The sequence below is a fragment of the Galeopterus variegatus genome, unplaced genomic scaffold (genome assembly GCF_000696425.1).
Source record: "Galeopterus variegatus unplaced genomic scaffold, G_variegatus-3.0.2 Scaffold57, whole genome shotgun sequence".
NCBI lineage: Eukaryota > Metazoa > Chordata > Mammalia > Dermoptera > Cynocephalidae > Galeopterus > Galeopterus variegatus.
Window position 1 is genome coordinate 1,061,379 of NW_007726168.1, and position 24,214 is coordinate 1,085,592.

At 43.9% G+C, this 24,214-nt stretch overlaps 1 protein-coding gene across 1 annotated transcript in view; it reads right to left on the reverse strand.

The window, feature by feature from the left end:
* Positions 1-1,091: 1,091 nt before the first annotated feature.
* IQCA1 (IQ motif containing with AAA domain 1) overlaps positions 1,092-24,214 on the reverse strand; it is a 172,559-nt gene continuing 149,436 nt past the window's right edge. Inside the window, exons 18-20 of the mRNA XM_008574644.1 lie at positions 19,046-19,223; positions 8,537-8,775; positions 1,092-1,706 (exon numbers count right to left, since the gene is read on the reverse strand). Coding sequence (XP_008572866.1) covers positions 1,587-1,706; positions 8,537-8,775; positions 19,046-19,223 — 537 coding nt within the window. The 3' untranslated portion in view covers positions 1,092-1,586. The remainder of the gene's footprint in view (positions 1,707-8,536; positions 8,776-19,045; positions 19,224-24,214) is intronic.

The following is a 24,214-nucleotide window of genomic DNA, read 5'->3' on the forward strand; positions in this document are numbered from 1 at the left end:
AATCTCTTCTTGGGTCACAAGAAATGTCTGCTTCCCATGACATGGGAAAGGATCTGGTGGAACCATCCTGGAGACATGAACTGCTCTCAGAGTTTAGGTTGGGGAGACCATCTATCTCTTAGGCCATGTTGGGCTTTAGCCAGACATAGTCTGAAGTGAGTGAAGGGAGGTCAGGCCCAGTGTCTGCAGAAACTAGGGTTCTTTTGGGATAAGAAAGCAATTCCATGGAAGGATATCCAGAAAGCAGCAGAGTCTGGTCAACAGGGAAGACTCAGGAGGAATGCTTTCTGGCAACTGACAAAGACAGGTGCAGGACACATTGGCCTATGGCTGTCTCTGTCTGTCCTAATTTGTGACTGCCTACTATGTACACACACAGACTGAGGGGATGTGCTGGTGGCCAGAAGACACTGGAACCCACTAGTCTTCTTGGGCATTAGTGATCCCAGCTATTGGGAATCCTGGGAAAACGTGGAGATCTCACCTGGCCTATACAGAGTGGGAGATTTTATGACTTTCTGTGGCATAAACCCAAACTGCCAGATAGGGCATTCCTAAAACTCAAATTAAATCCATTCCATCTCAGTTTAAGTCTCCTTCCTCTGATTGTTTCCTTACCACACATTAGAAGCAGGTTACTTGTTATCTTGCATCAAGGACCTTTTGTGTTCTTACAAAATTTAAATTTCTCTCCTGACCCTTTCAAATTTATTTTTTACTATTGATTTATTTATTTTTGCTGGCCAGTACAGGGAATGAACCCCGGGCCTTGGTGTTATCAGCACCGTGCTCTAACCAACCCTTTTCTGTTCTTTAATCTTTTTCTTATTTATCGTTTTTTACTTCTTCTCTTAGGCTTGCTTTTTTCTGCATTTACCCCGTGTTTATGTTGTGGTTTTCGTCCAGTCACTGGCCTACCAGTTTCACTGCTTCCAAAGAGCACTAGACTGGGCCAGTGACGTCCACCCCAGTGTTCCAAACATGAGCAGTGTGTCCCTGGACTTCAGTTTCCACATCTTCAAAATCGGGAGGTTGACATAGTTCATTTTTAAGATCTTGCTTTAGCTCTAGCAAACAAATGATTGAGTTAATTCCAGAACAACAGCTTTATTCCATTACGTAATATATACACTACTAGAGCAAAGAACTAATTTATCAAAATATGTGCAAGCTAATATACGGTGTGTATGGATTAACACAAAGTTAGTGTACTGACGATATACTCATGGCTCATCTATCAAATGTGAATATTCTGTAACTATCAAATTTTAAATTTGACAAATAGGACTGATGTAAGACTGGGGAGTGGGTGAAGAGTAAATTTCTGTTAGATACAAGCTTTACATAGATTAAGAACAATTACCAGCTATAGCAACAATTATTTCGGACCCCTCGCTTGGTGTCCCGCCTGCCACGGGCCTCACCGAGCACAGGCAGTGGTCAGCGAGCCGCGGCGCCAGGCCCTGCTGCACGGTCAGTGTCTCCTCCCGGGGCTGCTTCTGCCGGGCGATGGGGAGTCGCCTCTCTGGAGGGTTGGGCTGTCTCCATCTCAGAGAGAGACTCAAGGCCGGCTCCTCAGAAAGCCATTACTTTTTCTTTTTCTCTTTCTTCCCTTTCTTTTCTTTCTTCCCTTTATTCTTTTCTGTGCCACCTCCCGTTAATGCCAAGGCTCGCTTTCTACCCATAGGGGTTTTGGCATACCAGTTCTGAAATAAAATAGATATTTAGGAAAAGATCAAAATGACATAAATTCACTGGAATGCTCTTAAAAATAAAGCCTGCCAAGCAGAGAAGAGGCAAGCAGCCACTGTACTTTGGGCATTTAATGTCATGTTTAACACAAACTCTTTCTTAATGGTTTTCCAACCTGTATTTCTGCACGATTTATAACTTCCACCTTGAGGAGTTAAGTTTTGGATAACCACAGGCTAAATCCACCCAACAATCCTTCCTAAACGAGTCACCTATTTTCCTGGGCATCTTACTATGTCCGGAGGGTGTGAGTTTTCTTGGCCATGTGAACGGCCCCCATGGTTCACAAGTGGCCACCAGTCCAGCTTCTAGAATACTCTGAGACTGTTGAAAATGTGGCAGAAATCATGGAGTCAAAGTACTACCAAAGTGCTTAGTGATTGCAACTGGCCCTGTGATGGTATTTTTCTCCACATTTGCATTTTATTTGAAGCCTCAGGAACATCTGGTTTGAAACTTCACAGTCGTAATATTTCATTGAAAGACTATACTACACGTTATTTATTAGTTCTCCTATTAACAGACATAAAAGTCATTTTTAATTCTTTGTTATTATGAACAGTGTTGAAGTTCACAATTTTTACATGTCTCCTTGTATACCTGTGACAGAACTTCTCTTGAGCATATACACAGAAGTAGAATTCCTGGGCTGTGGGGCATGAGCACCTTCCACTCCCCCGATATTGCCAAAGTGCTCTGTGTGGTGCCGTGAGTGAGTACCGATCGCAGTCTTTGTATGTCTGTATTTTCTTCTGTCTCTTGGATTCTAGTTTAGCTGGGTATAAAAATGAGGTAGACAGTTATCTTCCTCAGTACTTTACAGATATGATCTCATTGTCTTCTGGCATCTATTTTCAAGGGGAAGTCTGATTTCCCAATTGTTTCTTTGTAGGTAATCTGGTAGCTTTTCCGACTACCTTATCATCTTGTTTTTTAGGTTCCCAATGATGTGTCTATGTGTGGATTTGTTCTTACATGTTCTAATGGCTACTTGCAGTTTATTTTTAATCTGATGACTCATGTCTTTAATTCAGGAAAATTCTCAGCAAGTGTTTCTTGAAAAAATTGTTCCTCTGTTATTTCTGGTATTCTTTTCTTCTAGAACTTCTATTAGTTGAATGTCAGTATCTTCCATAAATCTCTGCTTTTGTTTTTTTTTCTTTTATTAAAGTTTTTTTAAAAATTGTGGTAAAACATATATAACAAAGATTGCCATTTTAAGCATTTTAAAACATGTAGTGTGTGGAGTTAATGAAATTCATAATGTTGTGTAACCACTACCTCTATCTACTTCCAAAGCTTTTTCATCATTCTAAGCCTAAACTCTGTACCCATTAAGCAATACTTCTAATTATTCCTTTCCCCCTGTTCCTGGTAACCTCTAATCTATTTCTGTCTCTGAAAAATTTTTTCTTTTTCTTTTTTTCTTAATTGACCCATGATAATTGTATGTGTTTATGGAGTACAACATGATGTTTGGATACATTTATACACTGTGTGATGAGCCTATCAGAGCATTTAGCATATACACCACCTTGAACATCTGTCATCTCTTTGTGTTGGGAACATTCAGCATCTTAACTGGCTACTTGAAGTTATACAGTCATTTGCTGTTGACCGTAGTCTCCCTATATTGCTATAGATCTTATTCTTCCTATCTCTCTACTGTTTTCTATCTGTTGACCACCCTCCCCCTGCCCTTACTAGTCTCTAGTAACCACCCCTCTACTCTTTACTTCTATGAGATCAACTTTTTTAGCTTCCACACATGAGTGAGAACATATGGTATTTGTCTTTCTGTGCCTGGCTTATTAAACTTAACATAATTCTCTCCAAGCTCATCCATGTTGCTGCAAATGGCAGAAGAAATTTTTTTATAAAGTCATACTATAGTCTGACTTTATATAGTCATACTAAAGTCTTTTTTATGACTTTGTAGTATTTCATTATGAATATATACCACATTTTCTTTATCCAATCATCTGTTGATGGACATTTAGGTTATTTCTTGTATTCTTTCCTTTTGGAACTTCTATTAGTTGAATGTCAGTGTCTTTCAACCAATCTTTCATGAAACTTTACTTTTATGAATTTTATCTTATTGTTTTTCTGTGCTGACTTCTGGGGTTATTCCCCAGGATATTTTCCAGTTCACAAATTGCTCTGTGACCATATCTGGTTTAGAGTTCATATCTCTTTTATTTTCTTGCCATTTGATGTTAATTATATATTTTTTCATTTCTAAGCTTTATTTTAATAATTTTTTCATAATGATCTCTTCTTACGCCCTTTTGGTCTGTCTTTGCTTCAAAACCTTGTATATATTTCTAATGGAAGTCATACTTTCATTTATTTTCTTGAACATCTTAATTATATTAATTTAAACATTTTTTCAGATTGTACTTAGCATTAGATTTCTTAAAATGTTTTGAGATTTTGATTTTCAGATTCCTTTTGAGGGGGAGGTTCTGTTTTGGTCTTTATCTCTCTCCTTACTCTTCCCTCCTTAGCAGTTCTGAGGTTGCTTCTACAAGGTCTTCTAAACCCAAATACATAACCAGGTTTTATAATGTCATTTTATCTTCTGTGACTCTTAACTCTCTTTGTTTTCTGTTCTCTATTTTTCTCTATGCTCCATTCTAGGCAATTTTCTTTGCTCCCCTTTCTGGTTCTTTTATTTTCTCTTTAGTTGTGTCTAATTCACAGATAACCCATTCATTGAGTTTTTAACTTTAATGACTATATTTTTTCACTATCATAAGTTCTATTTGGTTCTTTTTCAAATTTTTCTGTTTTTTCCCCCATAATGTTTCTGGTGTTTAATAATTTAAACATACTTATTTTGTTGTCTCTTTTAGAATGTTTTATTATCTCAAGTTCTTAGAGGTGCTAATTCTGTTATTTGTATCTGCTGACTCTCCCCCTGGTAGATTATTTCCTTGCAGCTCATAATTTTTTTATTTTATGAGTTCACCTTTAGCAAGAGTAGCGTTTCCTGTAGGAGTCCTATGTATCCTGACTTGGACAAAGGTCCATACAGAGTGGTTTTTACATTTGCTTTTGATATGACTTTAGGAGTTTTAATGATACCATATCATTTTTTTGAAATATATTAATATTTCAAAATATTAATATTTTGAAAGCCTATGCCATACACATCAAGGTTTCAAATTTATATACTACCTCCATGGTACCAGAATCCCAAGTTAAAATACTAATATATTTATAATTGGTGCTGGGATTCTGGCACCACTGAAGATTATAAATTTGGAACCTTGATGTGCATGGCATAGACCTGGGTTTTGATTTCTTATGGAACACCTTTGTTCTCCATCCAGAGCCCTGAGAAGATCACAAGTTCCATGATGCTTCTTTGTTGCAGCCTATCAAGTGTCCCAGTTTCATGTGGTTCCAGCATTTTATCTTATGTGCAGCTAAGGATGTCTTTGTGTTTGGATTTTATACTCCCCTAGGCCACCAACACATTATCTCATATGGTTGTTCCTGTCTTTGAGATTTACCTTTGCTTCTGGCACTTGGGGATTTCCTCTTCCTTCTTTTAGCCTCGATTCTGTGAGTTGGCCAAATTCTTAAAGCGATGAACTCTTAACTTATTGAGACATATTATAGAATATAGTTAATAAAATTGACGAGAATGAGGTATGAATTTCAGCTCTGTTGCTTTTTTTTTTTTTTTTTTTTGTCTTTTTCCGTGTCTGGCAATGGATCACAACCCCCAGTGTCGCCCCCGTACCGGACCAGGACCGGCAACGGGATCACAGCCCTCGGTGTTGCTCCCGCGCCCCGCTCAGCCAGTGAGCGGGAACCGGTCTGTATGTGGGATCCGAACCCTTGGCGGGAGCACCACCGCGCTTCCCAAGCGGCGCACTATAGCAGTGCGCCACCGGGCCGGCCCTCAGCTCTGTTGCTTTTTAGCTGTGTGATCTGCAATGAAGTTACTTTGCCTCTTGCATTGCTTTTTTCTTATTGCCACTATGGAAAATTACCACAAATTTAGAGGCTTAAAACAGCACATTTATTATCTTACAGTTCTGTAGGTGAGACGTCTGAAATGGGCTAAAGTCTAGGTGTCTGCAGGGCTGTGTTCCTTTGTGGATGCTCTAGGGGAGGATCTGTTCCCTTGCCTTTTGCAGCTTCCAGAGACCACCTGCTTTTCTGGCTTGAGGTCCCTACCCCATCTGCAGGCCAGCAACGTTGGGCTACTTGAAGTACCGATGAGTCCTTCTCAAGCTGCTATCTCTCTGGTTCTCTCTTCCGATTCCCTCTTCCACTTTTTATCATTACATGGGACACACTAGGATAATTTAGGATAATCTATCTTAAGTTCAGCTGATTAGCATCCTTACTCTACCTGCTACCTTGATTCCCCTTTGCCATCTAACCTAACATATTTACAGGTTCTAGGGGTTAGGACATAGACATCTTTGAGGGGTGATTATTCTGCCTACCACACCTCTCTATAACTCAGTGTCCTTATTTACAAAATAGGGGGGTTGTGAGGTCTGAATGAGTTAATACAGTGGCTGGTATGGAATAAGCAGCCAGTAAGTACTAGCTAACGTTATTATGATTGTCATCAGCATCATTAAGTATTTTCTCCATCATGCCAAAGGAGGAGGGAAGAATGTGTTTGCGGAATCTGCAAGATCTTAGTCTGACACATTGTCAGAAGCACAATTAGGTAAAATTTTTCATGGCAAACACAATAGGCCAGATTATGAGCAACTACAGCAATGGCGTCACATAATTCGGAGTGTGACAGTGTCATTCCATTATCCATCTGCTCAATAAGTGTGCTATTAAACAAATTTCTTGAACACCTACTTGGGGCCAGGCACTGTGCCCAGCACTGGTGCTACGATAGAAGCAGAAATGGACCAGAGGTACTGGGTAACAGGGCCGGCCTGTGGCTCACTCGGGAGAGTGTGGTGCTGATAACACCAAGGCCACGGGCTCGGATCCCTATATAGGGATGGCCGGTTAGCTCACTTGGAGAGCGTGGTGCTGACAACACCACGTCAAGGGTTAAGATCCCCTTACCGATCATCTTTTTTAAAAAAAAAAAAAAAAAAAAAAGAGGTACCGGGTAACAGTGGGAAAATGATTTAATTTTCCTTAAAAAAATGGATAAACTGATCGAATACTCCAAGAACGGGTGTGAGAAGCACATGCACTCTCATCCCAGGTCATAAAATGGTAATATTTCCTCCTCTTGAATGATGTGATCAGACCTCAAACACCTAAAACGCACGGAAAAGCTTCTGGAGACCACTTTGGAAGGTTAAAAACCCAGATAAGAGAAAGTGTAGATTTTAACATCCTAAATTTAATTCCTCAAAATGAGGAGGAAAATTAACACTTTAGAAAGAAGAAAAAATTGGGAATTTCAGAAGAGATTATGATATATCACCTGAAGAGGATAAATATTTGCAACTGATACAAACAAGAATTAAATAGTTAAGAAGAATATTAATCCAAATGCTTGGCAAAAACTCAGCTGGAGTTGGAAGTATTTTTTTTTTTTTTCAGTTTTGCTAGAGCAGGGGCCAGCAAAACATTGCTGACGGGCCAAACTTGGCCTGTTGCCTGTGTTTGCAAATAGAATTTTCTTGGAACCCAGCCATGCCCATTCATTTACGTATGGTGTAGGGATGCGTTTGAACTCTGATGCAGAACTGAACAGTTGTGACAGAGACTGCATGGCTCTCAAAGCCTAAAATATTTACTGTCTGAACCTTTACAGAAAGTCTGCCAACCCCTGCGCTAGACCATTATTGCTGGAATAGTTATTACCACTATTTTTCACCTTACACTGAAGCATTAGGGGCAGACCAGGGAGAAAACAGTTTTTAGACTTGATGGAAAAGTGATACGTTGTAAAGGGAAATTTTCCTAATCTTAAGCAGGATCCCAGAAATAAGAGCCTCGAATGAGAGTTTCAATTCTCCTCCTGGCGATCACATGACCAATGCTGTGGTGGCTTCAATTGCAGGGACATAATTTTCCTCTCTTGACTTCCTGGTTGGCCAAGGAAACTACCTTCAGGTACAGAAAGGAAACACACTGTATTCATTGCGACTTAAAGGACAGCAAGTAGCATCTGAGCAGTGCCCTCTGGCTTGGCAGGCACCAGGGTGCTCTCTTTGCGTGTGCCTTGGACCAGCTACGTAACTCTCAGCAGCTTCGTGTCCTCCTATAGAAGAGGAAGTTGGAAGAGATGATTCTCAAAGTTTCCTCTGGATCTAAAAAATTCTGTGAACGTGTCTGAATTTATTCAAAGATTGGAAAACTAAATTTTGGTGAGTTCCCTTGTAGTTTCCTATTGAAAACGCACTGAAATATAAAAACTAAGGTGTACCATGGCACATATGGGACAAAAACAGCACTGATTTGAAATATACTACTTAGGGGATGGTTTTCTCTATGCAAAGCTTGTTCCATATGGAGTGAAAACCAGGAGAAGGGTGTGCGTGCATGCATGTGCGTGCGTGCATGTGCGTGCGTGAATCCAGTGCTTTTAAAGCTGCTACTCATTTCCTCAATTTGGCTGTTAATTTATAAGGTCATGGACCATGATTTTCCTATATTTTGAAAGACATTTTACTGCTGAGGCTCAAAAGATTTTGTGATTTAAAAATTTCAAGTTTCCAAATTTAATTGTATGTGTCAGAGTTCAAATTCATGAAAACCAGGAAAGCAGAGGGAGGAGGCAGTGTGACGGGAGTTTGCTGCGAAGATTTATCCCTCGAGGAGTTGGGCTTACCTTAAAGCTCTCTTCCTCCTCTTGATACACCGGATTCATGCTGCTCATCACTGCAATAAACTCGCCTGCGGTGAGTGGCTTACGACCCTGCTGCCAGAGCCTCTGGTCTGTGAGCACATCTTTCACCACTTCCACAATGTGTCCTTGGGTGAAGCCATCAGTGACCTTGGCCAGGCAACTGACGTTCAAGGCATTAGTAAGGACTCCTCCGTTGCGCTGAATGATTTGTTTCCACAAAACTGTTATATCCAAGAAAGACACAGAGGACAAGGGTTAGCATGGAGCAGCAGAGCTCGTCCAGCTCTGCAAAGGTATGTCTCATCACAGAAGGGGCACGTGAGAAGCCTCCTCCGGTTTATTTGTAATTCAAATGAGCAGGAAGCCAAATCACTAAAAGCTGTCCTCTGGGGAATCTTGAACCATGAGACATACATATCAGTGACTCTGAGGTGTGTAGGTCCACAAGTCCCTTGTGAACTGACGAGGAAAAATTAGAACCACGGTCAGTATAGTTTTAATGTGGTAATTATAAGCATGTTTACAAACTTTCAAAATTAGAAATTCACATAGGGCACTTCAAAAAGTTTGTGGAAAAACTGAGTTAAAAGATAATGTGAATCTGGGCTGGCCCCGTGGCTCACTCGGGAGAGTGCGGTGCTGGTAGCGCCGAGGCCACAGGTTCGGATCCTATGTAGGCATGCCCGGTGCGCTCACTGGCTGAGCGTGGTGCAGACAACACCATGCCGAGGGTCGCGATCCCCTTACTGGTCAAAAAAAATAATAATAAAAAAAGATAATATGGGCCAGCCTGGTGGCACACTGCTACAGTGTGCCGCTTGGGAGCGCGGTGGCGCTCCCGCCGAGGGTTTGGATCCCACATACAGACCGGTTCCCGCTCACTGGCTGAGCGAGGTGTGGGTGCAGCACTGAGGGTTGCGATCCCGTTGCCGGTCCCGGTCCGGTACGGGCGCAACACTGAGGGTTGCGATCTGTTGCCGGACACGAAAAAAAGACAAAAAAAAAAAAAAAGAGATAATATGAATCCTTCCATGAACTTTTAGAAGACCCCTTGTATATGGCATCTCTGCTCTTCAGAATATTATATTTTCTAAAGAGTTTGGATAAGTAGGAACCTAAAGCATATATATATATATTTAGCTATACGAGTACAGTTCATTTCCTACATTATTTCCATATCTGGAATTAGAAAGCAGACTCCATTTTCTATTAGCTACCATTAGTTCCATTTGGGTGTAAGACACTGTAGTATACACTGTATTAAATAAAGCAATTTGACCCTTACTCTCTACCCCCCCACAACTGTAGACATGCCCTAGTTGGCTGGAATTCAACAGATGAATGCCTGTTCTCTGGGTTAGGGGGACCTAGGGTAAATGAGAGATTTCTATTAGAACACGGGGATGTTGTGTAAATGAATTACAAAATAATTCTTGATGCTTAACATTAGAGATAGAATGAACCCCTGTACGACACTTAAAGTAATATTACATTTGGAGAACTACGTTCCTTCTGTGAAGAGAGCTTCAAGGGAAGTAAATGACATTTGCTGTAACTTATTGAATTGTATCCGGACAGTGATGGGGGGAACACATCACAAGACCATCCATGCCACACATCAGTCTTGGCCCTGAGATGATCTGCTCAAACGTCTCTAAAGCATTTTGACTTTTTTGGAGGAATATTTGAAACAGTTCTTTAAATATGACCATTACTGCATGATCTGAGTATTGTCAGCTCTGGTAAAGAGTTAATTCTGGGTCTGTTAAATGACTACATCATCCAAATACATTGATCCAAAAATGGCTGAGAAAATTAAATGGTCTATTAAAGGGATAAAATGGCTGGGAATGTAACTATGACTCTCATCAGACAGTCCGGCTTTGGGCCATGAGTTATTCCAGCAATTCACCTGCACTGTCTCTTTGGTGGGGGGCGTGGCCCTGTGGCTGCGCTGAGTTGCTGGAAAGGGTAAATGTTGCCAAGGGCAAATGTCTGTTTTACAAGCTGAGGAAGGCAAGGCACCAAGGCTTTGGAGCCCTGCAGTGAGGCCAGCACAGGCTGCAGGACTCCGCGACTAGCCTAAAGCATCATCTAGCCCCTGGATCCACTCCGCTACTGCCTTGGTGAATTAATTTGAGTTTGAGCCCAAATTAGTCTTATCTATAAAACAGGAGTGGAAAGAGTTACTTCTTAGGCTGGTGTGAGAAGTAAGTGCAACAGTTTGTATTTTCTGAAGTTGTATTACTGTTGTCATCAATTTCCTAACTTTAATTATAACATCAATTATAAAAGATACGAAATAAACTACAGCATATTCCAAAGCACTTTGTGTAAAGACAGATTGTAGCAGGTGTATCCTTTTTTAGAAAATTTAATACAATGTTTTATTTTATTTGTTTATAACATCACTACACAATGTAAACATTTTTTGTGGCCCTTTATCAACTTCTTCCTAATCCCCCCCCCTCCCCCTTTCAAACCTCTGGTGGCCTCAGTTCTGTTCTCTCCTTTTGAAAGTTCAAGGAATTATTGTGATTGTTGTTTTTTCTTTTTTTGTGTATTTATTTTTTTGTTCAGCTCCCATTTATGAGTGAGGACATGAGGTATTTCTTTTTCTGTGCCTGGCTTATTTCACTTAACATAATTTTCTCTTAGTTCATCCATGTCACTGAGAATGGCAGAATTTCATTCCCTTCTATGGCAGAGCAGTATTCCATTGTGTACATGTAACACGTTTTCCTCATCCAGTCTCCCATTGATGGACATGTAAGTTGGTTCCAACTCTTCGCTATTGTAAATAGAGCTGTGATAAACATGGGAGTGCAGGTGTCCCTTTGACACGATGATTTCCATTCCTTCGGCTGTACACCCAGCAGCAGGATTGCTGGATCATATGGCAGTTCTACTTGCAGTTGTTTGAGGAAACTCCATACCATTTTCCATAATGGCTCCACCAATTTACAGTCCACAGTGCAGGAGGGTTCCCCTTTCTCCAAATCCTCACCAGCATTTGTTATTCTCTTTCTTTTTGATAATGGCCAGTCTAATTAGCATGAGATGATATTTCCATGTGGTTTTGATTCGCATTTCCCTGATACTTAGTGATGTTGAGCATATTTTCACGTCTGTTGGCCTTTGAGAAATGTCAATATATCTTCCTTTGAAAAATGTCTATTCAGCTCCTTTGCCCATTTGTAAATCAGGTTACTTGTTTTTTTTACTGTTAAGTTGTTTGCGTTCCTTGTATATTCTGGATATTAATTCCCTTGTCAGATGCATAATGTGCAAATATTTTCTCATATTCTTTAGGTTGTCTTTTTGCTCTGTTAACTGTTTTTCTTGCTGTGCAGAAGCCTTTTAGTTTGATATAATCCCATTTGTTTATTTTTCCTTTGGTTGCCTTTGGTTTTGGTCTTATTCATAAAGTCTTTGCCCAGTCCTACCTCCTGAAGTGTTTCCCCTATGTTTTCTTTTAGTATTTTCATAGTTTCAGGTCTTACATATAAGTATTTAATTGATTTTGAGTTGATATTGGTATATGGTGAGAGGTACAGGTCTAGTTTCATTCTTCTCATATGAATGTCCAGTTTTCTCAGCACCACTTATCGAAGAGGCCATCCTTTCCCCAATGTATGCTCCTGTTGCCCTTGTCAAATATTAGTTGGCTCTGAGTATGTGGATTTATTTCTGGGTTCTCTAGTCTGTTCTATTGGTCTGAGTGTCTGTTTTGATGCGAGTACCATGCTGTTCTGGTTACTATAGCTTTGTAGTATAATTTCAAGTCAGGTAGTGTAATGCTTTCTGCTTTATTATTATTGTTTGCTCAGGATTGCCTTGGATATTCAGGGTCTTTTGTTGTTCTGTATGAATGTTAGAATTGTTTTTTTCTATTTCTGTGAAGAATGTCATTGGTATTTTTATGGGAATTGCATGGAATCTGTAGATCACTTTGGGTAGTATGGACATTTTCACAATGTTAATTCTTCCAATCCAAGAGCATGGAATGTCTTTCCATCTTTTTGTGTCCTCTTTAATTTCTTTCAACAGTGATTTGTAGTTCTCATTGTAGAGATCTTTCACCTCCTGGGTTAGATCGATTCCTATTTTATTTTTTATTTTTTATTTTTTGTGACTATTGTAAATGGGCTTGCTTTCTTTCTCTGCTAGTTGGACTATGAAAATGTTACTGATTTTTGCATGTTGATTTTATATCCTGCAACTTTACTGAAATCATTTATCAGCACTAAGAGTTTTTTGGCAGAGTCTTTAGGTTTTCTATATAGGATCACATCATCTGCAAATAGGACACTTTGTCTTCATCTTTTCCAATCTGGATGCCCTTTATTTCTTTCTCTTGCCTGACTGCTCTGGATAATACTTCCAATACTATGTTAAATAGGAGTGGAGAGAGTGTGCATCCTTGTTTTGTTCCTGTCCTTAAGGGAAAAACTTTCAGCATTTCCCCATTCAGGATGACATTGGCAGTTGGTTTGTCATATATGGCTTTCATTGTGTTGAGATACTTTCCTTCTATACCTAATTTGCTGAGAGTCTTTATCATGAAGCGATGCTGAATTTCGTCAAATGCTTTTTCTGCATCTATTGAGATAATCATATAGTTTTTGTCTTTGATTTTGTTGATGTGATGAATCACATTTATTGACTTGCATGTCTTGAACCATACTTGCAGTTCTGGGATGAATCCCACTTGATCACAGTGTATAATTTTTTTGTTGTGTTGCTGTATTCTGTTTGCTAATATTTTGTTGAGGATTTCTATGTCTATGTTCATCAGAGATATTGGCCTATGGTTTTCTTTTTCTTTTTCGTTCTACCTTTATCTGGTTTTGATATCAGAGTGATGCTGTCTTCATAGAATGAGTTTGGAAGAATGGCCTCTGTTTCAATTTTTTGGAACAGTTTGAAGAGAATTGGTATTAATTCCTCTTTAAAGGTTTGGTAGAATTCAGTAGTAAAGCCATCCAGGCCTGGGCTTTTCATTGTTGGGAGAGTACTGATTGCTGCTTCAATCTTGTTGCTTGTTATTTGTCTGTTCAGGTTTTCTTCTTAGTTCAGCCTTGGTAGTTTATATGTGTCCCAAAACTTATCCATTTCCTCCAGGTTTTCAAATTTGTTGGCATACAGTTCTTTATAGCAGTCTCTAATGATTCTTTGTATATCTGTGGTGTTGGTTGTAATGTCTCCTTTTTCATTCCTGATTTTATTTGGGTCCTCTCTCTTCTTTTTTTAGTTAGCCTAGCTAATGGCTTATCTACTTTGTTTATCTTCTTAAAAAACCAAACTTTTTGTCTCACTGATCTTAATTATTTCTTTCCATTTATTAATTTTGGGATTGAATTGTTCTTGTTTTTCTAGTTCTTTGAGGTGTAGCATTAGGTTGCTTAGTTAAAATCTTTCCATTCTTTTGATGTAAGCATTTATTGCAATAAACTTCCCAGGTGAGGATTATCCTTATCTGAATATAACTGTTGTATAGTTAGCAGAAAATATAACCCATGATAACAACAACTAGACAACACCATCATTTGAGATCTGGCATGTTTTCTGTCCAATAAATTAACATCTGAAAAAGAGTACCAACAGGTCTGCATGGTGACTCTGGAAGCTGAGAACACATTTGTGGGAGATTCACAGTTGAGGACCCTAAAGCTGAAGACCCAGTAGATTCCCCAGGCTGGGAGCTCAGAACAGCTTCAGCCTTGGGCATGCGTAGGCAAAATTCCTACCAGTGGCAGGAAGTGGAACTATCAGTGGGCAAGCAGTGAGGGCCAAGTGCTCCCCAATATCCAACTCTCTCCCTCACCTCCCTGTTAAGCTACGACAGTCATGGCCCTGACAGTTTCCTGCCCCGATCATTTGACCTTCCAACGTGAGAAATCTCTCAAGTAAAGATTCATCAATAATGGAATACAATTACTCTGGTATAATGTGTACATGTAAATATACTATTGACCATCTAAAATATATGGTACTTGGTATTCACATAGAGTTTTGGCTGAGATTTCTCAAAATACATAAAGCCTTGATTAGTTTCCAAAGATCACCATTTTTTAAATGGAGGTGCAGTAAGAGAGTTCTGTGGGGCGGGCACAGCTATGGTGGGACTTGTCCACATGTCCACGGTCATCTTAAGATCCAGAGAATGGGAAAGAGAACAAGGCTTGACTTCCTGTTTGCGGTCGATGAGCTCAATTTACTTGGTTTTAAAAGAATAGCTTCTATTGCTTTTACAAAGCCACCCACTCATGAATTCTTGACACTTGAAAAGCTGCTCTGGGACCCAAGGAGGTGTCAGGTGTGGAGTCAGTTACAGCATGGGGGGCTCAGTTGAGATGGGAGCACTGGAGCCACCAACAGGCTGCAGAGTCTGGCCCAGGAGCTCAGGTGGGCACAATCGCACAAACCTTGGGGACTGGCAATGGGTGTTTTGGCAAGGACTCAGGCCAGGGTCTCACAATGCCAAAGGCAGCATTGGGGCTCGCTGGGCCCAGCACTGTGTTTTACTTTCCTCTCTTGGATGCAAAATGCTTCTCGCTTCTTCAGACAAATCTACATTCTCTTTCCTTTCTTTAGACTGAAAAGAATCTGGTCTTCAGCTTCCCTTCATCTGCTTTTGACACTCCCAATTGATTCCTTCCTGGCTAATGCTAAAGATGATGTCGTATCTTAACACTCACTTTTATTTGGGACTTTACAAAAGGAAGGAGGTGAATAATGTGATTTGGGTGAACTACTGACCCTCTGAAGCCTAGAATCCCAGAAAAATCTGGAGACATACATACACTGGACTCATCGACCAGGTGGGGCCTGTGATGAATTGGGTTATTAGCGAAACAGACTCTAGGGAAGAGAGGCAAGAGGAGGGAAGCATTAGGAATGTGGAGAGAAGGAAGCCCAGGGGCATTTCTGGGCACTAGACATGGCATTAATCAACCTAGGGGTGGATTTTCTTTGCAGAGACAGCTTGATTTGGGGGCCAGGAAGTAGATATTGAATTACATGTTTGGTAAACCTTAAGGACTGTGTTTCCTCAGGCTGATCCTCCCTCCACTTCTCAGAACTGCCACTCCCCACACTGCCTGGAGGAATCTGAGATGTGGGATGGTGAGTATTCCTGCACACCTTTGGCACTCTGCTGCTGGTAGATAGATGGCCAGGCAATGGCCCAGGTTATGGATCTGCAGCCTGTGCTCGATGGGCTGGAAGAGAACACTTTTGATCACTGCAGAGACAGGAACAGTCTTTCTTTAAGATGGATGCCCCTGCCGTGGCGGTGATGAAAACTCCAAGGTCACTGGAGGAAATGTTGGACAGCGTTTATGATGTCACCAAGAATGGCAGCCTGAACAAATCAGCCACCAAGAAAGAAATACGTGAGAAGCATGAGGTTTAGCGGACAGAACCTTGCACCCAGGAGGGCACTGTATGTAGGTTTCCCATCTGCACACAGGTGCAGGACACGTCTTCCTTCCTCTCCCATGATAACACTGGGAGGAGATTCAGGTAGGAATCTGCCATGTGACCTCAGTCCTTAGAGATGCCTGGCATTCGATCAAAACAACCAAATTGCCAGCGCTATACTTCAACAGCTTCATTTTTCGAGGGCTTACAGTTTTGTCAAGCAATCGAAGCTGTTCCATCCAAAATCAAGAATCATTCTCTAGGGCCGGCCCGGTGGCGCACTGGAGAGTGCGCCGCTTGGTAGCGTGGCAGCGCTCCTGCCGAGGGTTCGGATCCCATGTGGGCGCCGGTTCCCGCTCACTGGCTGAGCGCGGAGCGGGTGCAACACCGAGGGTTGTGATCCCATTGCCGGTCAGTAAAAAAAAAAAAAAAAAAAAAAAAAGAATCATTCTCTAGCCCCTTGAAATTAATAATACCCCACCTTATTCCATTGAGATAGCTTAAAATATGTATATAACACAAAAGAAGAAGAGAGAAAACAAGAGGAGAGCATGAGAGAGGAGAGTGGGAGAACCCAGACCCTCCTGCTCCCTTGAGCCCTGGGGGCCATGTGACTCGTTCCAGCCAGTGCCATATGGGCCCTTCTGGGTCTGGTAATCACAGTCTCCTGGGTATCCTCCATGCTGTCTCTCCTCTTTTCTTTTGATGCTGTCTGGATGCAAAGGATCCAGTGAAGGGGTATGAGGCCCTAAAAGGTGGAGAAGCTGCTAGATGGATGGAGAAATAACTGGGCCCAAAGTCTTCCTGTACTTTGTGTATAATATTGATTTATGAAGCCAGGGTCACAATTTATCAAGATAGAAATAAGCACACATTGCAAGTAGAGTGGCTTATAAGCCAGCAGTTGTAATTCATAGGGAGGGGAGGGTTGTTCTTTTAGCAAATAAAACTAACCAGGAACTTATGAACAACCAGATAGGACCATATCTCCCCTCTGTTTTGGTGGCACTAATGTGATTGGAGAAGGATTCATAGAAACCAAGTCTAACCTAATCATTTGAATCACTGCCATTAATGCCAACCACTGCTCCCACACCACCACGACCACCTTTACGCTATCGACACTGTGACTACCATCCCCTCCATTATCATCAGGCAACCACCACGACCATTACCACCAACCTCCCAGTGTGGCCACACACCACCACCACTGTCACCACCACATCTCCCACCTCTCCAGCTTCACCCCCACACTGCCACCACTGCCACCAACTTTATACTACTGCCAGTGTGACCACCGTCACCTCCATTAGCACCGTGCCCTCCCTACTGCCCCGCCCCTCCCCCCATCTCTGCTGTTTCTAACACTGACATCGCCACCATCATCTCAATATCAAATCTCCCATGACTCCCACCACCACTGCGGTGGGCAAAGACACGGTGCTGAAGATGGACCCTCCATGAGCCACACTAATGGGACTGACACCCTGTGTCATCCACTGCCCTTGTATCTGGGCTGGTCCTGTATCTTCCTCTTGGCCAGTAAAGTGTGGTGAAGGTGGGCCAGTGTGACTTGTGAGTCTGGGTCACAGAATCCTTCCAACTGCTGCCTGAGCCTCCTGAGATGTGTGCTTGTGAGACAGTCCCTCCTGGAGCCCCGCTGCCATGTGTGCAGAGGCCAGGTGTAGGCTTCTGGTCGACAGCCCCACTGAGCTCCCCCTGCGGCCAGCACCAACTCCAGTCACATGTGGGAACTATCTTGGACGTCCAGACCAACCCAGTCTTCCGATGACTAGAGCCCCACTGACATCCGACTCCAGAGTGGTGAGATACCTCAAGAGAACACCTCAGCTGAACCCAGTCAACCCTCAGAACCACCGTGGGGAATAATTTGCTGTTTTAAGCCATTGAGGAGGTTTTCATACAGCAATTGATAACAGAAACGGCAGCAGCACTGTTCCCAGGTCCCCTTTGCCACTCCCCACCTGGCATTTCCTCCTCCACGACCCACACGTCTTCCCACATCTCCACCATCAGCGCCAGTGCCCGTGTCCTCCTGGGGCTGACATAGTGCTAGGTGTTTTGCTAACCATGTCAGAGGAGGGTCACAACAGCCCTGGGAGGTGGACAGTCCTCCTGCTTTGCAGAAGAGAACGTGGAGGCTCAGAAGGTCAACTGACCAGTCAAGGTCATCCAGCTACTCAGCGGCAGAGCTGGGATCCCGGGCCAGGTCTCCCAGGATCCCAAATCCCACGGCTCTTTTTGATCTCATTGCACTACCTCTCAGGAGCACAGCTGTGTGTTGTTCCCATCTAAAAATGTTTCAAAAGAAAGGGGTTTTGAATCTGTCTACTCAAAAAGAAAGAATTGAAAAAGTAAGCTCTTGTTGTACTTAATGTTTATTTTAAGTAAGCCAACAAGTGTTTGAACTTTTTTTTTTTTTTCCTTTTTGTCTTTTTTCGTGACCGGTAATGGGATCACAACCCTCAGTGTTGCGCCCGTACCGCAACCGGCAACGGGATTGTGACCCTCGGTGTTGCGCCCACACCGCGCTCAACCAGTGAGCAGACCGGTCTCTATATGGGATCCGAACCCTCGGCGGGAGGGCCGCCACGCTCCCAAACGCCGCATTCTACCGAGTGCGCCACTGGGCCGGCCCAAGTGTTTGAACTTTGAGACTGGAAAAAAGAAATCAACCTGGTGAAAAGAAATGGTGCTCTGTGAGAAAGACACCCTCACCACCAGTATAAGATGAGTGATCCTAATCTACCTGTCAAAGGAAAAATGAGCACCCACGAGGGCCTTTGTCACCATCGGGGCCAGAAATAATAGTCCCCATCCAGTTTCCCTTTGTCTTGGGTAAAGACAGAACAGAGGCACGTGGCTTTGCTCTCCTGACCCAGCGCTCTGCTCTCAGGCCAGGTGCACACGCCGCAGTGCACGGGCTCCTCTGAGCCATTCGGTGCTCACTGGGGGATGAGGCCACCCTGCTGGCCTCGTGCCCACAAGCACACAGCAGATGGCCTAGTCTGTCACTGCACGTGGGAAGGGGCTTGGGATACTTGCCGTATCTGGAAGCATAGTCTGGTCTGGGAATCAAAATAATTTTTTGGTAAACTCTGCAAAACGACTGAAGTTCAGCATCGAAAGGACGCTGAGTTGTCCCCACAATCAGAATCCTATCATCTGGTTTCAGGAGTTTCAGGATTTTGGGAAGCTGTTTTTTTAGGCGTTTAGGTTCATTCTAGAATAAAGAGGAAAACAATTAGAATAAAATAAAATATAAAAAAGGAATTTGAAACTAAAGGAAATTTATGCTTAGAAACAGAACGCACTGTAGCATACGTTTTGTTAAAGTGATTTCAAAGCTCCGATAAACACAATTTCTTCAAGTCTGTCCTCGGATGAGTCTGGGAATGTGCTTCCTAGCTCGACACAGTGATTTTTAATTGCCAGCACTTCCTTTCCTCCAGCTCTGGTATTCAGATTTGGAAAGTGGGAAGGAAGGAAGCACCTGACTGAACATTCGAGCACCTTGACCCTAAGAATGGGAAGCAGTGGCTGACTTCCAAGGGGAAGGAAACTTGCAGGGACTTACCAGTTTGCCGTGTTCCCGTTTTCCTGAGTTGTTTGGAAGGAGGACTCAAGATTTCCTTTGCTCACTACTGTAACAACGAAATGCCAAGGCCCTGGCTCTCGTGTCTGAAAAATACCTGGTTACATCAGGCTAGGAAGCTTATCTCTCTGAAGCAGTTTGGAAATAGTCTAAACCCGTATTATTCTAGTATAATCTCAGCACTGAGGGAGAGGGACAAGCAGGGTGACCGTGGGAGTCCGATCTGGCCCTGTTGCCCGGACAACACCTGGCTCTAAATTAACCTTGACCAGCACAGAGAAACGAAGAGGAAGCGTGGGAAGGAGAATGCTCGGGGCGGTGGGGACGGCTGCCACACACACTTCCCGAGGCAGTCTTGGCCATTTTTGCTCCCACTGCGCAGATGGCTAATGATGTTTTGCATCTTTTCACGTGCTTACTTGGCATTTGTGTATCTTCTTTTGAAAAATGTGCAGTCAGGCCCTTGGCCCATTTTTTAAGTTGGGCTGTTGATTATTATTATTCTTGAGTTGTAAGTATTGTTCTAGATACAAGTGCCTTACCAGTACATGGTTTGCAAATATTTTCTTTCATCCTGTGGACTGTCTTTTCACAGTTTTGATGGTGTCCTTTGCAGCAAAAAAGTTCTTAATTTTGATGAATTAAAATTAAAAATTAAAAATTTTAAAAATTAAAAAAATTAAAATTAAATTTTTTTTTGATTTTGGTGCTTGTGTTTTTTTATGTTATATCTAAGAAACCACTTCCTAATCCAAGGTCACAAAGATTTACACCTGTATTTTCTTCTTAGAGTTTTATAGTTTTAGTTCTTACTTTTAGGTCTTTGGTACATTCTTAGTTGATTTTTGTATATGGTGTGAGGTAAGGGTCCAATTTCATTGTTTTGCAGGTAGCTATCTAGTTGTTCCAGCACCATTTGCTGAAAAGACTGTTCTTTCTGCATTGAATTGTCTTGGCACCTTTGTCAGAAATCAACTGACTGTAAATGAAGGGTTTATTTCTGGACTCTCAGTTCTATTCCAATGGTCTATATGTCTCTTCTTATGCCATTACCACACTGTTTTGATTGCTGCAGATTTATATTAAGTTGGAAAATGAAACTGGGAGATGTGAGTCCTCCAATTTTGTTTTTCTTTTGAAGATTGTTTCAGCTGGGGCCCTTGAACTTCCATATGAAGTTTAGGATCAGCTCATCAATTTCTGCAAATAAGCCAGTTAGAATTTTGATGGGGATTGCAGTGAATCAATTTGGGGATTACTGCCATCTGAAAAATACTGTCTTTCAATCCATGTACACAAAATGTCTTTCCATTTATTTAGGTCTCAAATTTTTTTCAACAATGTTTTCTAGTTTTTCAGAGAAGTCTTGTACTTCTTTTGTGTCAAAGAAGAACTTTGTGAGAAGAATCTCTGTGGAGTGGCAAGGGCAGCAAGCTGATGGTGGGGGGTTGAGCAGTGGGTGGGGATGGTGAGATAAGACTAGTCTCTTAAGGAGCTTGATGGAGAACAAAGCAGATGATGGGGGTGCCTGGGATGTGTGGGGTGCACGTGAGATGCCCAAAGACTAGTGGAAGAATGGCTGATGTGAGGGTCCTGGTGAGGCTGGAGACTGAAACTCCATGGAGCAGAGATCCACCTGCATGGTCTGAGCCCAGCCCTAGCAGCCCAGTTGCCATGGTGATGGTGGTGTGGTCCCTGTCCTTTCCGAGGCAGGAGTTGATACTGCTACCTGAGAGTCCTGAAATGGCAGGGACACCTGAAATTAATCAGCCTATTTGGGTAACAAATGTTGATCCTGGGCTGTGTCCAGAGTGACATCCTTGCTGATGGCGAGGTGCAGTCCCATTAGTAAGGGATGGAAATAAGAGGTGTGTTCATTCAGTCAGTAGCTCCCCTGCACCCAGCCACTCCTGTTCCAGTTCAGAGCTGTGCATTGTGCATGAGACCTGCATGATCTCATTGATCACACAAGCCAACATCCCCATGATCACCAGGCCACCTCTCCAGCCTCTGCCCCTATGACTAGGCCTGCCAGCCCTGCACAACCGTGTTACTGTGGGCAATTTCAAATTAGTGGCTAGCATCCACACAGCAATTTCAGTTTGCTTCTCTGCTGTTAGCTCCACAAAATCACCACCGCAGCCAGCCCCAACAAAGCAAGCCATTCCTGTGTGGAGGCACTGTGGCGACGTCAGGGAGGCCCTCGCTGACTGCAGCAGTGTAGGGTAATGGTGCGGAGAATGCAGGAGCAGACTGCTGTGCCTCGTTCCCTGCTGCCTCCGCCCCATACCAGACAAGGGACTGATCGCAGGGCAGCCGCAGATGGGAGGAGTGGGAGGAGCGGCCGCTCTCCACTGGGAGGAGGGAAGGGGAAGGGGCGCTGTCCGGGCATCTGCCAGGGGCAGGGTTGTGTTTGTCAAAGTGGCAGGGGTGCGGGTACTCGGAGCTTGGACTTTCCTGAAATTCTTGAGGCACAAGGGCTTCTCCAGGCTTGTTGAGGAAATGCAAGGGGAGCGGGGTGTGGGCAGGAGAACTCTAGAGAGGGGCATCTCTGGTTCTAAGACAAGAGGTCCCCAAAGGCAGTTTCAGGCTGAGGTTTAGAGTGAACCCAGGGGTTGAGGAAGGGTGGTGGAGGACATGGGGTAGTTCAAGCTCACCGGAGGGCCGGCCTGTGGGGCAGAGGGGAAGCTGGTGGTTTGCACGAGATGTTTCTGGCCTGTGAGCGGCACCCAGGAGGGGGGAAGGTCTCGGCCTCTGCATCCAGAGAGGCCTATTTCTGAGTCCTGGCACTCCCCTCAACCAGCGTGTGCCCTCTCAGAGCCTCTGTCTTCTGTACAACAGAGAAAAAAATGCCTACCTCCCAGGGTTGCTGGGAGTGTCCCTGATCTGTGAATCATGCCTGGGAAAGAGAAGGTGGTCAGTTAACGCCTCCCCTGCTGCTGGGGTCCTCCTCTGCCTGCCGCAGCAGTCCCTCGTGTCCCTGCACCCGGGAAGCTTGGCTTCCCGACAGAGGCTCCAGGCTCAGGAGCCATCGCGGCCCGCCTGGCCTTCTCCACCGCCTCCTGCTTATGATCAGGTGAGCTTCATGCCTTTTACCACAGCAAGGGGCCTTAGCCCCAAGTGGAGGCACTGGAGGGTGGATCAGTCACAGCAGATTTTCAAGAGGCATTCCTGGAATCCCTCAAATCCAGCAGGCAGCTGCCCCTGGGCAAGTTTAGCCCTGGTTTCTTCTCTGGGACCTCTGGGACCAGGGCAGCCCTTGGCACAGAGGCAGGGGCAGGTGGGAGAGAGGACACGGCTCCGTGGGTGGCCAAGTGATGCCTCCTGCCTCCTCTCGCCACCCATGTGGCTGCTGCCCTTGGCTTTGGTCATCACCTTCAGAACGTGGATGTCCATGCTCGCGGCGACTTGGGGCAGCTGAGGAGCTGGGGTAAGACCTGGAAGACTCAGGCCAGAGGCTGGGAAGAGGAGCAGAGCTGGCCCAGGGCTGGCCCTGGAGTCCCAGGAAGGCAGCAGGAACCCCGCAGCTTGCTCTCGGGGAGCAGGTCTGATGCCATCACTGCCATCACTGCACGGTGTGGGGCGGAGAGGAGTGCCGGTTCCCGCGTGGAGCTGGGGACGCACTGGCAATGCTTTCCTCCCCTGCCCCTCTTCCCTGCTGGGGCTGCTGGGTGGGGTGTAGGTGCCTCTCACGGCTCAGGCCCCTCAGCCGGTTCGGGGACCCAGGGCATCCGCCTGCTTGTACACCCCAGGATTTATCTCAGGGCGTGACTGTGGTCTTTGATGCAGTTAACTCCCCTGGCAGACAGTGGACTCTTCCAATGCAGAAGTGGACAGAGTAAGTATCCAATCCGTCCACCACAAAACTGTCACCAAAGCCTTCATTTTCTACAGGAACAGACCCAGTCATGGACAGTATGTGTGGGAATCCAGCGTGGTGCTGATGGAGTATCTGTGCTAGCAACCCAAGCGCGGGTTCAGGGGAGCGTTCTGGAGATCAGCTCTGTCTTCTCCACTGTCACCTCCCTCCTTGGCCGGCCTCCTGCCCCTTCCCGTCAACTCCCTTTCTGCAACGTGTCTACAGAGCCCATACCTCATTCGCCGCTGCCAGTGTGCCCGCAAAGCCCCCTTTTCAGCCCTCTCCTAGTGCTCTTCTCTCTTATACACAAACGTGTCACATCTCTGATGCTCCGTGGACTCGGGTGGGCAGGTGAGCAGACAGCTGGAATTGCTGACAGCAAATTCACAGCTGCAGGGGTCATGGGAGAGAATGTGAGGGAGGCTTCGTGAACTCAGAGCCTGTTCTGACTGGAATCATTTACTTTGATAGTTAAGAAAGCGGAGGCTCAGAGAGGTTAAGTTACTTGCTCAAGGACACACAGCAGCTAAGGGGAATGGCTGGCCTGAGTTCCAGGCCAGTGTCTTCCTACTACCCAGGCTGATGTCTGCTGGGAACAGGAGTAGCCCCTGCCCATTAATGAGCCAAACTTCCAATGACTTCGGATGTGTGACACCTTGGATTAAACACCTCCTTGCATTTCTCCTTAGATTTATGGTCTGGTTCGTAGCGATTCCTGCCATCCACTTTGCATGTATGTGAACCTTTTTTTCTTCTCCAG